We start from the raw sequence: 17,599 nt of genomic DNA, 5'->3' as shown, positions 1-17,599 counted from the left end.
CTAGGCTGTCAGTCGTCCGTCCGACCGGGAATATAATTTCTCCACAATTATACCAGGTAGAATGAAACTTAAGGTCAAATGAAAGCTTATAATTCAAGGATGGCACTAAAGGTAAGAAATTTGACCTAGGCTATCTGTCCGTTCGACGGCGAATATATCTCCTCCGTCATTATACCAGGTAGAATGACAAATGAGGTGTCAAATAAAAACTTTTAATCTAAGGATGGTATAGAAGGTAAGAAATTTGACCTAGACTGTCTGTCCGTCCGGCCGCGAATATATCTTCTCCGTCATTATACCAGGTAGAATGACAAATGAGGTGTCGAATGACAGCTTATAATTTTTGACCAAGGACTTCCGGTTTTAGAAATGCGACCAGAAGTACTGTTTTAAAGTCACCAGAATAGTACAAGTGATATATTATTCGACACGCCTTCGCAAGAAGAGAACAAATATATACTTCCGGTTTTATGACTATCTGCGCGTCTGTCAGCCGTTATTAATACAGATAGAATGACAAATGAGGTGTAGATGAAAGTTTATAACCTAAGGATAGTATTAAAGATGAGAAATTTGACATCGGACTTCCGTTTTAGAGTTGCAATCGTAAGTACTGTTTTAAAGTCATCGAAATAGTATAAGCGATATATCATTCAACGTGCTTAGCAAGATGAGAACAGATGTGAAATTTTGGTTTTTATATCATTTGCGGTTAAAAAGTTATAACCATAAGTGCCATTATAGTCGCAGAAATAGTACATGTAACACATCAATCGAAGCGTATTAAAAAGTTAAGTTTGAATCATTAGTTCTGGTTTTGAAGTCAATTCTCTTTAAACAATAATGACCCAAAATTGAGTAAAAATGACTCAAAATTAGTAAAATCGTTTATCTGTCGACTCAAAGTTACACGAAGAGTTCAAATATCGACGTCCAGTGTTCCAGTTCTACTTTCGATTACTTTTGGGTGAAAACCTAGGACTCAGGAAGTCCAATTACTTGTTTTAGATTTATTTAGAACTACATATCTATCATACTATCACATGTATACTATACTATAAAGTTAATAGTTGATTAGAATAATTTATGAACAGTACTATTTTTTAGAGTTGAATTTATTGTATTATGATTTTTTCCCAATAACTGCTTATTCTTGCAACATTTATGTATATATTATCTAGCCTATCAGTATCTTCTACTAATATTTACATATATAAGTACGTAAGTACTTATACTATTATTACTCTATGTTAAAACTGACATAATCTGTTAAATCCTGAAAAATAGATCCATCCTTCTATGAGCCAGGATGCATAGATATACTAATTGGAGCTAATGAATTTTGGTTTTTGCCATCAGAAGGCCAAATAAAATTAGGAAAAAACCAATTTTACAAAATACAATGCTATGTTGGGCAGTAGCAGGCTTAGCCCCAATATCAAAACCCATTTCAAGTCAACACATTTTCAATTTTTCTGTTATTGAAAGTTTGGATGAGCAATTAAAAAGGTTTTGGGAATTAAAATGAAAGAATGTGTGTGTACTTTGTACGCACGTAAGAAGTTATACTTCTATTATATGGTTTCAATGAAATTAATATATTTTAAACAGTTTATTTATATTTTATTTAAATATTATTCTAATTTTAATACTTACTACTTCTCAAATTTTTATAATAAAACATTATCAAAAATAAAATAATAAAAGAATAAAACACACACAAACAAACACATTGAAAAATGCCACAAATGATTTCTGAACAATATAGGAAAATTTTTTAACTAAATACGTATGTTCAAAAAAAATTATACAATAAATAAACTTACAATCATAAAATGTATAAGAAAACTAAAAAAATAAAAGTTTCCATTGGGGTTCGAACCCGCGTATCAGCGCAGTTAGTATTGAAATTCGTTCACCTTAAACTTTTACCCACGGAGACCATGTGTCATCATGTGCGAAGATCAACTAACTAAACGGATTAAACTTTTGACGGTTCTGAATTTAACCAAATTATTTTGATTTTGAATTGAAATTATTTAGAATTGAAAGAAATCTTACCATACAACAAAACATAGAGTAAGAGAACAATATATTAGGTGAATATTGATAGAAATTTGGATGGTAATCAAATTATGTAAATCAAAGCATTACATACTATTTTGGTAGGTTTTTTTTAAATTTTCCAAATAGGTAGGTAGGTACCTATGAAATTTTTTATTAGGATACTGAAACATTTACAATTATTACCTACCTGTCGCTTTTAAAAACTATTTAAAAACTCACTACAATATTAAAAACTTTTTTCTCTGCCATCACAACAATAAACACTAATATACACAACATTAATTTGTTTATCCAAAATCTCCATATTGAACAATTATTGGCAGATGATTTTAACACCCAATCAGATCCCGTATAACATTTATACCATACTGTCTGTGTGCGCATGTGCGCAGTATAGGGCTTTTCATTCAGTCATTTGTTTCGAGCTTCTGTCGTGTGTCATATAATATTAATATATCTACGTCGTTATTGGTATTACCAATGATAAAAACCGAAGACGTATGACGTAGGTATATTAATATTATGTGACATATGACAGAAGCTCGAAACAAATGACAATTGATGAAACGCCCTATTATGAAATTTTACTCTCAATCGCGCCTAAAGATGTATAACTTCAAAAATTCCTGAAAGTAACTTTTTATCACAAGATGATATAAAATGTGAACAATTATTATTAAATACTACATCTAAAGCTTCCAATGGACAATTCATTGAAATTGTCATTTAAATATCCTCCAGAAATATTAGGCAATTCCATTGATACTGCGGTAAGACGCTTCTATTCTCTCGAAAAAAACTCACAACCAATCCAAAGTTAAAATACTTATACAAGCAATACTAAACTAAGATTAATTTTCGATGGAAGCTCTAAAACTACTAGGGGTTTGTTTCTTAATGATATACAATATGTGGGTCCTAAGATCCATAATAATTTATTTCCTATTTTAATCAAATTCAGACAATACATTTACGCAGTTTCAGCAGATATCAGCAAAATGTATAGACAAATTCAAATGCACCCTGAACATCAATCACTACAAAGAATTATCTGGAGAGATGATCCAGAGAGAGAACTTCAGGTTTTACAGTCACATATGGCACTTTAGCTGATCCATATTGGTAGCGGAGCCCAAGCGGGGATTTTTGCAGTTACTCGAGCGCGTCAGATTAGCATATGGGAGAGACCTGGTACCCTGCAGATGTACCTTTACCATATATTGGCTCTTAACACAGGGGAATTTGTTAAGGGGGGCCCGAAAAATAAATCTATTCTTAAAAAAACTCGAAATTGTCAGATTAAGATAAGGTAAGTTAAGTACATGCAAAAGAGTGTATATTTCAAAAATCTGACGATTTGAGCCAGGCGTAAGGAAATGGATGAGTCCCAAAATTTCACAAGAAAAAGGCGAATATTTTGCGAAATGAATGACAGATCGAAAAACTAAAAAAAATATTTGCTTAATATTTTTTAAAAATCTATCCAATGATACCAAACAGGACTTCCCACGGAGAGGGGTGGGGGGTAAATTTAATATTTTAAATACGAATTCCGCAATATTTCGCGAAATGAACATCAGGTCGAAAAACTGTAAAATACAGTTGTTCAATATTTTTGAAAAATCTATAGAATGGCACCAAACACGACCCACCACGGAGGTGGGGTGGGGGTTACTCTAAAATCTTAAATAGGAGCCCCCATTTTGTATTATAGATTTTTATTCCTTACGTAAAAATAAGTAACTTTTATTCGAAACATTTTTTCGAATTATGGATAGATGTCGTTATAATCGGAAACCATTCCATAAATCTAACCATTGTTGGAAATAGAAAATTAAATTAAAAAATGGCAAGCGCCCACTAAAATGGAAAACTTGACTTAATTTCTTTTGGTTTTAGGACCTACTCTTCACAACCCAATAGGTCTCTATAACGCTCGAGTGACTGCACATTTAGCATACTTTGCTCCCCTACTATATCTAGCCATACGATGTTTAAATCAGTTAGGTATTGATCATTCAAATAAATACCCACTTGGTTCCAAAACTGTTTTAAAGGACTTCTATGTAGACGATCTATTAACTGATGCCAATGACCTTCAAACACTTAAACTCTTGTGTCAACAAATTTCTTCTATTTAAATTCGGGCCATTTTCAACTTCGAAAGTGGATTTCTAATTCACAGTCTTTGTTAAATGAACTTGCAGACAACAATGTTTCCAACTCAATTCTCATGTTAGGAGAAAATGAATCATCTAAAACTTTAGGCATTCGGCTTAGTCAACCAGATTTGTTTATTACACCTTCAGACCATGCTACAAAAAGAACAATTAATTATTCTATCTTATATGTCCAAAATTTATGATCGATTAGGATTGCTTAGTTCATGTATTATAATAGCAAGAATTATTATTCAAGAGTTATGGTCTAAAAAATTACTACGGGATGAACATATTCCTAAAAACTTGTGGAAAACTTAGCATGAATTTTATGTTCAATTACAAAACCTTAACAAACTGCAAAATATTTCTATAAATAAAGGAACTCAATAGTGCTACTGCAATAGTGCAATAGTGCTTACTGCAAGTAAACTCAATAGTGCTACAATGAAACTTATTAAATCAGTCGAAATTGAGTCATTTCATGATGTTATTCACATTCTAAATACCAATAAACAATTACTAAAGCATTATAAAATACGTCCATTGCAACTTTTTTTTGATGAGGTTGGTGTCATGCGTGTAGGAGGCAGGTTACGTTTTACTTTGCTTAACTTTGACATAAAACATCCAAAATTATTATGTTCAAAGCATCCATTATCACACCTCATAATTAAACACAAACAAAATACACTCTTACGTGCAGGAACTCAATCACTTTTGTCTTCTTCTATTAGACAAAAATATTGGATAAGAGGAGCAAAAAATTTAGCTAAATAGTTTATAAAAGACTATATGACATGCTTTAAGGAAAAGCCTACTCTCTGTACAGCGCTCATGTCTAACTTACCTGACAAACGTGTTTTGCAATGATTTCCCTTTCAGCATAATGTTATAGATTATGCTGGCCCATTTTCAATTGCAGATAGAAAGGGAAGAGGTAAACTAATTACCAAATGCTATATATTATGTGTTTTTGTATGACTTTCAATCAAGTCAATATATCTTGAATTAGTTTCAAATTTAATGAGTGAAAATTTTGTGGCATGTTTACGTAGATTTATTTCAAGAGGAGGTATGCCTTCAAATATATACTCAGATAATGTGTAACGTTCCGTTAACTTCCAATTATCTTTATAGTTATTTTATTTTTACTTTTAAACCCGTTTTATCGAAGTATACTTAAAAACAATATCTAATTAATATATTATATATCTTTTGGGGATATATTGGGAACAATATATCATATTGGGAACTTTAATGGCGTAAAGTTGGTAGCGCTCTAGCGGTGAACCTAAGAAATAACTTGACGTCTGGCTTTTGTCTAGCGGAAAAGGATTGGAAATTGGCACTTAAGGTTGGAGTGTGGTTAAGGAAAGGGCAAAGTTCCTCGTATGATTTACGTTTTAAAAAGTTTCAGTGTTCAATATTTTGTATATATTTAAATATATGATAATTACATTATTGAAAGTTTGGTGAACCAAGGAGACTAAAATTACAGATATGTTTATGAGGATTCTTCGGTAACTATTCAATTTTTTATATACTTAGTCATTTTTTTATATGCCGCTTTTACTGTTTTTTTTTGTAAGGTTTTTCTCATTATTAGATGCAAATTAACTTCTATTTAGAGTTTATGTAGATTATTCGACGGTTATTTAAGATTCCTTTTAGAAAATTACTATATTCTTTTTGGTTGTACATAACCAAACATTTGAAGTCCTGAATTAAAATCAGAAATTATTATCTATCATTACTTTTGAATATACTTATTCTTTCCTAAGTTCAATATTTTATAAATTGTCAAATAAATATTCCTGGCCGGCTTCGCATCATCCTGTTTATATACTTTCTGTACTTATAATTATTATATTATGTTAATATCATATTCTTTCAGATAAATATCACATTTCTCATTTAAATTGTCAGTTTACTTGCTATTAGGAAGTCAAGGTCATTATATTGGTTTCATCTTATGATAAGGCCAACTCACAATGAGTTTTTTTTCTTCTAATGAGGTAGCTTTTTCTCATTCTTCTTTATTCTAAAGAAAAACATCCTGGGATTCTTCTTCTATGACTTTTCCCTATATTATTTCAAGGAAGTAAAACCGGGATTATGTTTTAGCCCTTCCATGAAGCTTAAATAAGACTCTCAGAACACCGAGAGGAACCACCTCCAACCCTCTGAAGTCACAAAAGGCAAGCCTAAGGTCTCCAGTCTCCAGTCTCCAGTTTTTATAAGGAAGTTTTTGCACCTCCAGGAGGGCAACTTAGCTGGCAGTTAGCACCACCTTTGTAGTAACTTCACCGATAAGGGTTTTCGGTGTACGCTGTGAGGAACACTCTTGGGAGCCATATCTGGTCTAGTGGGTTTGTTTGGGGAACATATATATTTACAGTGCAATAGTTATTCGCCGATACCATTTTACACATTTTTATTAATATCCAGAACATTTACCTGATTCACTGTCATATACCGTGACTATATTTATTTTGTATTCATTTTTTATATCTCTTAATATCACCTACATATAATTTCATACCGTTCCTACACCTGTATGACTATATGTAAAAGAAGATAATTTGGGCCCAAATAACTCTTTTTCCCATACAGTAGTTCCTTATATTTATTGTTTTTTTAGCATTATTATTAGGCTTGTCCTCATTTTTTTTTCTCTTTTGATAACCATATATTTTAATATTATTAGTTTGTTCTTTGTAATTTAAATTCATAAATTTGCTTGCGTAACTTAACTTCATTTGCATATTAAATTAAATTCAATCCCTAATCACTATCCCCTCAGGATAGCTGTTAGTTTCACTCTTTCAATTTAGGAACCACGAGTCAGAAAAAGGATCTTTGCATCCAGGACTACGTCGGTTCAAATAGGCTGGTTGGCCATCCAACTCATTGAGTTATATATTTATATTGTTTATTTTAGGTAGGTATTTTGATTAGTCATTTTCCTGTAATATTTAACATTGCTGTACATATTACAATCGTACGATTATTTGGTGAAGGTTGTTGTTTAACCTAAATGTAAGTTGGGGGTACGCTCCATATAAGAGCTACTCCAGTACTAATGTAATCATAGTTTTCAGATTATATTTTCATATTTATCTTCAGGTAGGTAATTATTTCCCATTGTCATTTTAGAGTTACATAGTTTGTATTTTTTCTAACTCAGAGGTTGTTAAAATCTAAGTAGTTATATTTAATAAATATTTATTTGTTTTTGCATATCAATTATTTTTTGTTTCTTTTCCCTCACTTTTGACTTTATTGATTTAATTTATTGAATATTTTACAGCAGTGTAAGATACCTGGGAGGTTGGTCAATCCCGATCTTCTGGCGCCCGCAATTTAGTCTATTTTATTTATCTCTTATATTTTTCTATTTTTATTATATTATTATTTATTCTATCTATTTTATAAGCCTCTCTTTTTATATTCATATTTCTGGTTCTAGTCATCATCCCTCTTTAGTTTAAGCTACTGTTCTTCGACAGGCATGCAAACGAGCCGTACACATCCTTGAGTGTCAAGTCGTTCTCTTGCATTTCTTGCTAGCCAATTCTATTTAGTTTGCCTCTGTCTCCCCATACTTCTATTATCAGTTCATCACCTGTCCTCCTTCACCCATTTCACCATTTTTTTTTACAAATACTACTGCAAAGTAGCATTTTGTTACAAATGGTACTACTTTTATAGGTGCCTACAGTGAACTTAAGGAATTAGGTCAATTTTACAATAACATCAAGGTGTTGTTTTAGATTTTGCAGCAAATCAAGGTTTTATCTGGCATTTCATACATCAATAGGTACCTACTCTCCCAATTTTGGTGGCCTATGGAAGGCTGCTGTCAAAAATACAAAATTTCATTTTGAAAGAATTTTAATAGATTTTTAGAATTTTAATAGATAGAATTTTAATAGATGAAATATTGACATATGAAAAGTTAAATACACTATTAATTCAAATTGAAGAAATATTAAATTGCAGACCTTTATTTGCATTATCCAATGATCCTCATGACCTAAATCCTCTAACTTCTTCACATTTTCTTATTGGACGAATCATCACAGACTCTTCTGAAGCTGATTTTAAACAAGTTCCATCTAACCGACTATCTAGACTTCAATTTGTGCAACAACTGAAGCAACAATTCTGTAATCGGTTTTTAAAATACTATGTCACTCAACTACACAAGAAGTATAAATGGAACGAACCTGCATCTCCAATAATGGTGGACAGTCTTGTCCTCATCAAGAATAGCCAGTTACCGTCTTTCCGATGAAACAGTGGACGAGTGTTAAAATTTTTTCCTGGAAAAGACAATATCTCTAGGGTAGCGGAAGTTCGGATGTCCAATGGTGTTTTAAAACGATCTAGTAGAGATCTGTTTACTACCATTACAGGACTCACATGTGTAATGTAGATAATTTTGTTGTGTTTTATATTACATTAATATTATTATTATTTGAAGGTTCCCTTCAAGGTGGGGGCTATGTTAAAACATAATACATAATCTGTTAAATCCTGAATAAGGCGGCAATGAAATATTTGCTATTATTTTGTAAGTTGCCGATTGTCAGAATGACAAGATTCAATAATTTAATTTCATTACGTACACCTTCGAAAAGCATTTGTACTTTAGAAGAATAAGAAATATAGTACAGTAAAAATAAATCCATTTATTAGAACCACGACAATAATACAGTCCACACAAGATATTTATAGAGTCTACCACTATAATTAAATCTGTAGTATTGTATATCTACAAAGTATTAACAAAAACTTTTCCTTCATTCTATAGTACTGAAAACAACAATTTTAAATGTACAGAAACCAGTGTGCTTTCATAATGGATTTCAATTTTAGTTAAATATATTGTAATTGACAAACTTTACAAGTCGCACTTTCAAACCAATAGAGATTTGGAGTAACAAGTTGTAAAGCCGGAAAATGCACCTCTGAGTATAAAATTGGCCTCCAGCTATCTATCCATTCATCGAGAATATGTTCGAAGATATAATGCAACTATTACAGTAGGGTGAACAATGAAAACGCATTATTGTTGGTTTGTTTGGCTTACATATTATTAACAAGTTACATGTAGACGAGTGGATTGCTACATCCCAAACACAAGAATCCCTTTAGGTAAAATGCTTTATATAAGATAATTAATTTGTTGGTAATAAGTTGTAAGTAATTAAACTTTAATAAGTTGTATATATATATATATATATTAGGGTGGTCCTTATTTATAAGGAAAAAAATTTTTTTTCGAATTTTTTAGAAATTATTTGCCAGAATGTACCTTTATATAAGACATGAAAATATAACAAATTTCAGCTCAATCGGTTAATATTAACACGTGCCGCATCGACGCTAAAGTTGTGAGATTCAATGTAAGGCAGTTATTACCTATAAGAACGACAATGTACGCGTACGCTCGACTGTAAACATAAAATTACGCATTTTTTTTAAACTTTAGTATAAAAACATACTAATTAAAATGAAAACGTAAAATAAAGATATAGTTTATCCTAATACTATATTTTTTATTTATTGAAATGATACATCCACTTCAGATACATATTTTGGATTTAAGTAAGCCTCCTTTTGTGGCGACTGGGAACTCTCTCCGGTACTCCTGAACAACCTGAATAAAAAAAAATAATATTGAATGTGTTTTCTGAACCTAGCCTATATAATGTGTTCAAGAAAAAAATAACAAAAAATTAAATTTATCTACTCTACGTCATATTATGTATCAGTTTTTAGTTTGTGAAAACTGTCATTATAGATAGCAGTTCGTGAAGGATTTAAAGTGTGCGTGAAGTACCTGTGTATTTTAAATGGGACTAACTGCTAAGAAAAAAATAACAAAAAATTAAATTTATCTACTCTACGTCATATTATGTATCAGTTTTTAGTTTGTGAAAACTGTCATTATAGATAGCAGTTCGTGAAGGATTTAAAGTGTGCGTGAAGTACCTGTGTATTTTAAATGGGACTAACTTTTTCACACACTTTCAATGGGTTTTTCACACACTTTCATATAATCAAATATCCTTAACTTTCGCGTTGTCATGGTGATGACATAATGAGCAATAAATTACAACAAAAATTTTGACAGTTTTGTGGTTTGAAAGAAATTAGAATTTTTAAATGTCAAAGTTCTAAAAATTGTAAATAGAATTGAAATGAATTCCAGTGACGAAGAGTTACAGTTTTTTTATTTATTTATCGTAGAGTAGATAAAATATTGTATGAAACTGTGCGTGAAGTACTTTTTGCGAACTTACGCGATGTAGAGCACTCGCTATCGCTCGTACTCTAAGTATCGCGTGCGTTCGCAAAAAGCATACTTCACGAACTGTTTCATAAATAACTATTGTTTATACATACTACATACCTGTATCAAAAATTGTTTTTGATGTTCATTTTTCGTCATTTTTTCATTGTAATCCTCAATCAACTTGACTCCTCTTTCTGCAATATCATTTGTACATTTTAAGGTTGAAATGATATTTTTTCCTGTGCGATAATCCTCTCTGTTTTCCCAATTCAGCGGATCGTCCTGAAGAAATTCAACACAAATACCGAATCGTTTAAATAACTGAAGTGAATTGGCGGACAATAATTCAGTTGGTAGATCTTTTTGAACAAAATTTTGGACATCTCGGATTTGCAACGATAGTTTTTTCTCAATGACTTCTGTCTCTTCATTTTCTTCTTCTTTTTCATTCACAGTCTCTATGTTTTTACTTGCACATTCCATAATTTTTTGAGCCATTCTAATTTTTTCAACTCTCTCAATTCTATCGTCAAATATTGCCATGGCAGCACACTCTTCACTTAGATACCATAAATGGTTTAAAAATTTTGTTATTGCAATGGTTGCAATGTTTTCATTAATATTTTTAAATATAACCAATTTTCTCAAAAAATATATATCATTTAGGGGAGCTCCTGTAGTATTCGTTGCTGAAAACCAGGCCTCTACATAACAGTATACAACGAAAACGCAAATTTCTGCATTCAGTTTGGAATTATCCTTTCTCATTTTCATTTGATCGCGAAATAAAAAAAGTTTTAAACAATAAATCGCTTTAGCCATCCATCTCGCTAAATGATATGCACCGGGGGCCCTAAAACTCACATTTGTTTTATCTCCCAAAAAAATGAGCGTCAATTGCAAAAACTCTTTGTAGTCATCACGTGGTTGCTCTTCTGCAAGTTTCTGTTTCACAAAATAAATAATTTCGGGCGCTACATCTTTCAGTGCATTATAAACGGCTTCATCGCTGGTATAATCTAAAAATTTCATTTTATCAATATTCTTCCAGTTTTCTTTAAGTGCTTTGAATTGAGCAATTTCAGGGCCGGATGTTACAATTGCTTTTGTCCTCGTGAATACACCAGCCAAAACGACCTCAAATATATGGTGTCGGCATGGAAGCCACAAAATATCTCGCCCTAACCTTTGTTGAAGCAGAACTGCAGCTCCTTTTATACGTCCAGTGTTTGATGCTGTAGTATCAAAACAAAAGGCTTGAATTTTTTCGGTTAAATTCCATTCATCAGTGATATGGAACACAGCAGAGCAAACTTCCGATCCTGCTGATGATGCAATTCCAGGTACTCCTAATAATTGTTCAAAATCTAAACCAACCGCGATCACAGGAAGCCGATCAATTTTCTCATTTTTTGTGATATCAGGCAATAATTTGGAATCCCAATGCACTTCAATAAAATTTGCATCATTTCCTACCGATTTTATTGATGAATATTTTATTTTCCGCAAAATCTCTCTATTTCTTTTGATAGACGATCTATTGAGAACAAACTCGGTGATATCTATATTAAGAGCTTCTAGGACGGCAGAAATAATATGCATTGCATCCCTGTCACTCACTTTACATTTGTCCAAGGCAGCGGCCAGGCGAGGTGTCATTAACGTCTTTCGTCCTCTCTTGTTTGAAGATGGACCCTGTTGAGATTCCGATATGAAATATATGTCATCTTCACTGTTGTCTTGATTTATCACTTTTTTCTGTGAATCTTCGTGTTCTTTATCTTCCATTTCAAAATGTCCAATCGAACAACTAGAATTTTCCAACAAATCTTCTTTTCTTTTCAACTCTGCAGCTGTGCGTTCTTCTTTCCGCTTTTCCTTACGTAATAATTTGATATCTACTCCCAACATACAACCTACTCTACCTTTCTCCCTTTGCTTAATTAAAAATTCTCTATCTTCGGCGATTTTAATCTCATTTAACGCATTTAAGGTGGCAATATCGAAAAGGTTGTCTAAAGCTTCTTTAAAATCATTTTCTTTTTCTCTCTGCCGTTCAGTATCTCTATTTTTAGATTTTTCTAAATTTCTGACATTATCGTACAAAGATTTTAATTTCAAAATACAGTTTGAACGGTTTTGAACTGGGATTCTTGCTTTTTTCCAAAAAACGACCACTTCATCAATAACTAAAGCACTGCTGTCATTAAGATTTAAATTTACCACTCTCATGTTATAAAAAAGTACACTCAAAACATCTCGTTTACATGGTAATTTACTACCGCAGATTTGATTTTTCATCACTCCAACTAGATAAATATTGTTCCGCAAAGTGGACATTTCAGCACTTTTATCAATTACTTATATAGCACGTCTTTTCTTATGCACTTCAAGTACGAAACTAAAACGAATGTAGCATTGAACAAATAATATGTAAAAACAAAATTGACTTGTCGAGACTTGTAGTCGCGCTTGTAGCGAATTCGAACGCACTTGGCGCCGACTCGTCGTAGCATGTTAGACAGTCAGATGCATGAAACTTCAAGGCCAATGCGGCACGTGTTAATATTATCGGATTGAGCTGAAATTTTGTATTTTTAATGTTTTGGTGTAACTGAACAAAATTACAAATAATTTTGAAAAAATATGAACTTTCGAAAATAAGGACCACCCTAATATATATATATATATATATATATATATATATATATATATATATATATATATATATATATATATATATATATATACATCCTACTATCAATTTGGCATCGATACATTATGCATTTACCATCGATTTGGCATCGTCTTGCAAAGTGGCATCTGTATATCGATGCCACTTTACACTACCTTAATAACTTTATTCCTGTACTTGCTACCAGAAGTCTAATCAGCTCGGTAGTTAGAGATTTGATTCCTTGATGTTACTTTAATATATCAGCTTTCTTTGTTTACCTCTTACTAAGTTATATAAGTTTATTCCATAAAATGTTTGAGGCCAAAATGATCGTACAGTGAAAATATTATATACATTTAGTTCAGTGTTTTACCGTTTTGTCGCTGCCGTTATATACATGAAAACGTATATCCCACTTTCATTATCAATCATTTTGGCATCAGAAATTTGGCATCACTGTTGAATACAATATTATTCGCAACGAAAAATAGACAATTTGAGAATGTATATATTGTTTTCATAAAGAAATCATTCTGGCATCATGTTTTATTTAAAAATAGGGCATATCAGAGATATGCCTTAGGCATCATAGAAGACAATGACACAGAAAAATCAAACAAGCAATATGTCAAAAGGGCCTTAGTTATGTATCTTCGGTCCTGTTGGTCCAATCGTGATGTATAGCACCTCAAATGATAGGATTTGATAAACAGAATACAATGAGAGAAAAATCAAATACAACAACATGTCAAAAGGGCCTTAGTCGCGTATCTTCGGTCCTATTAGACCAATCGTGACGTACGGCATCTCAAATAATAGGACTTGACAAATATAATACAATGACACAGAAAAATCAAATACAGCAACAAGTCAAAAGGGCCCTAGATATGTATATCTAGTCCTATTGGTCCAATCGTGACGTACAGCAGCTCAAATGGTAGGGTTTAATGAACAGAATACAATGATACAGAAAAATTAAATACAGCAATATGTCAAAAGGGCCTTATTTACGTATCTTCGCTCCTATTGGTCCAATCGTGGCGTACAGCACCTAAAATAACTGGAGTTGACTAATATAATACAATGACGTATGAAAATCAATTACAGCAGCATGTCAAAAGGGACTTAGTCTTGTATCTACGGTTCTATTGGTCCAATCGTGACGTACAGCGTCTGAAACGATGGGATTTAACTGGCAGAATAAGATGGTGTAGACAAATAAAAATGACGGCATGTAATAACACTTTAAAATTGTAGAAATAAAATGGATTAACGCACATGGTATGACATATTATGTGAGAGTATTTAACACATAGAATACGATTACATACGTCCAGTTTTTGACAAGCGACTTCTCTACATATGATAAACGCGAAAGGGCCCCAACGTTCACTGCTCGACATAGGCCTCCCGTTCACTGCATATACCCGCTGCTTTCTGACGCTGTGACTTGAGAGGATAGGATTTAACGAATAGAACGACAAAGAAGACTAAACAAGGCAACTCACGGGAAAAACACAACTGTCCGTTTTATACTCTACAGGGAAGCATCAAATATTCAACGTAAGAATATATTATAGTATAACGGTATGATAAGTCTTTTTCTTTTTTTTTTTTCATTTAGTGCATTCCGTACGTTTTTTAAACATAATCAGGAGAAGTTGTTGAATTTCTGAAGTCTATAAAAGAATTTCTTAACAAACCTTTTTTTAATTGTGTTATGGATTATTTTTAAGAATGTGTTTAAAAGGTAGCTCGCAGGCTTATTGTTCAATGGTCTTATCACTTTCAAGCGCCTGTCTTTTTTGTAGGACTATTAATTGTTAATTGTGATTTCAACCATTCTAGCGGGGCAATGCCTTTTCTGTAATTGAAATGAATATTGTTATCCATTTAATTTTTTTCCTCAATTAATTGAATGCCTCCTACTGGTGTTTGGTCTAAGCTTACCGCTTTTCCCCATTTAAGCTAAAGTGCTCGTCAAAAGTTAGGGATATAGAAAGTTATGCTCATTTTCATAGCTAATTTTTTCGAGAACACATTAACGGATTCCATATATTTTTTTAATATTTTAGATTTTTCTTTAGTATTTACACAGTTGTGCAAATGTTTAACCTCTTGTTAGGTATTAGTTACGTATCTTCACTCCCATTGGTCCAAACGTGTCGTACGGCGGCTCAAATCATTGGAACCAGCCAATAGAATACAATGACTAGGGAGCGGATTTATATGGGATCAATTTTGATGAAATATGCGCATATATATGCGGTAAAAAATTACGAAATATGCGCAAGATATGCACAAAAATTCAAAAAATGCGCATTTCGGGAAACCACAAATTTTCTGTCTTATTTAGCAATCTTATTTATTATCTTTCAAATAAAATCTTTTTTTATATATGCAATTTATTCACAGTTTTTACAAAAACTGCTACCAATAGTTACCTATTTAAAATAAAACAACAATATCACTATAAATATTATTATCTTCGATTATAATTCACTACAATGTGTTTTTTCAAATTCTTTACGAGGAAACATATTCTTTGATCAGATAAAATATTTTTATAACTTGAAAAACTCCTTTCAACATCAATAATTGGTGCGTATTTAAAATAACTTGTTAATTTCCGTTAGAAAATCGTAAATGTATGGCTAGTGTAAATTCTCTTAACAATAGAGGATTTAAAAGAATCACCAGAATTATAGGTACCTACTAATATAACAAAAGTAAATAAAATTCGGATTTCCGACCATCCTTCGTCATTTTAACATCCTACAATCATTTAAGGCGTACTATCCTATAAATAAGTACTTTGTGTAAGGATCGGGTATTTTCTAAGAAAAAATGAAAGGCAGTGAATGAGCTGTCTCTCTTGGTTCTCGAATTAATAGAGACGACAGCCTGTGCGGGGAAATATTTTGTCGAATTAAAAAATTTAAATTTTGTTTTGGATTAATGAAATAAAAAATTTTAGTAGTTCCAAAATGACACAAAATCTATGCATCGGATAAAAAAGTTTATTCGAAGAAAGTGTATTTTTTGTTCTTCTTAATGGCGGTACAGGCTCGTTTTTTTAATATTGTATTTAATTACATAATAATTTTCACATATTAATATATTTTTCAAATTGGGCTCTGTGCCGCCATTCTTTATTATATTACGGATACGTGTACCGAATATCTCGAAAAAATATTCAAAATTGCAGCCGCAATCTTGGAACGCGTTTTGGCTACCTGTTGATCGCTACTGTATCACCTTAAACAATTTTTTAAACAAATTCACAAAAATAATTTTTTCATTACGAACGATTTTTTTAGATAAGTTGGGTTATTCTGAGCAAGAAAGGTATCTTGTGATTTTTCTCTAAAATTGATTGTTGTCGAGTTATATGGCCATTTTCGCATTTTTCAGGTTTTAAATCGCGTATAACTCGACAACAATCAATTTTAGAGAAAATTGACAAGAGACCTTTTTTGTTCAGAATGTCCAAAGTTATCTAAAAAAAATTTGTTCAAAGTGAAAAAATTATTTTTGTGGATTTGTTTAAAAAATTGTTTAATCAATTTTTCGACCACGGCACCTTGTGAATATGTTATAAGGACCTCTTTTTGAGTAATTTTGTGAAAAAAAATCGAATCGGAATAATTTCACTAACGGGGGCGACGATAAATCCGGGACTATAGCGCTAATTATTAATAATTAAAAATAACAGCTTTGTAATAAAATAATGACAAAAATCTCTTCAGGACCTTGAAGCAGGGGTTTGAAACTTGATCTGCTCACTTTTTTAATTTCATAATAATAACTGTTAATCGAGTTATTAAGACTTGAAAATGGCCATTTTCGCATTTTTCAAATTTTTAATCGCATGTAACTCGACAACAATAAATTTTAAACAAAAATGGCAAGAGACCTTTTTTGCCCAGAATGACACAAGTTATCTAAAAAAATTGCTCGAAATGAAAAAATTATTTTTGTGAATTTGTTTAAAAAAAAATGTTTAACCAATTTTTCGACCAAGGCACCGCCCGGCACCCTGTGGATATGTTATAAGGACCTCTTTTTGAGTAAGTTTGTGCAAAAAAATCGAATCGGAATAATTTCGCTAGCGGGGGCGACGATACTGCCCGGTCTACTTTTGAGGCTGTTGGTGATAGAATAGATACTTTTTAAATAACAAAAATAAAACTTTTTTTAAACACTTTAAAAAATTTGTGGCGGGTTTTCCCCGAAAAGTGCGTTATTTTTTAGATATTTTACGTTGAACTAGTCGATTTGGAATTTGACGAATAAGAACCAACTTTTGATCAGCTCCAACTCTGTTTTTATTGTGTGTCCAGACTTCATACATACATAATTTTTTTTACTGTTTTATAAGCTTCATAT

At 31.9% G+C, this 17,599-nt stretch overlaps 1 protein-coding gene across 1 annotated transcript; it reads right to left on the bottom strand.

Annotated features, from left to right (window-relative positions):
* Positions 1-9,767: 9,767 nt before the first annotated feature.
* On the bottom strand, positions 9,768-13,197 carry LOC126879672 (uncharacterized). Its single transcript, XM_050642859.1, has 2 exons — positions 10,651-13,197; positions 9,768-9,894 (listed from the first exon to the last, which is right to left on the bottom strand). Exons 1-2 carry the CDS (start codon positions 12,871-12,873, stop codon positions 9,820-9,822), a joined length of 2,298 nt encoding a protein of 765 aa, XP_050498816.1. The 5' UTR covers positions 12,874-13,197; the 3' UTR covers positions 9,768-9,819.
* Positions 13,198-17,599: the final 4,402 nt, after the last annotated feature.

The sequence above is a fragment of the Diabrotica virgifera genome, chromosome 2 (genome assembly GCF_917563875.1).
Source record: "Diabrotica virgifera virgifera chromosome 2, PGI_DIABVI_V3a".
NCBI classification, from domain to species: domain Eukaryota; kingdom Metazoa; phylum Arthropoda; class Insecta; order Coleoptera; family Chrysomelidae; genus Diabrotica; species Diabrotica virgifera.
The sequence above is the reverse complement of the archived record's forward strand: the minus strand, read 5'-3'. Positions and strand labels throughout refer to the sequence as shown.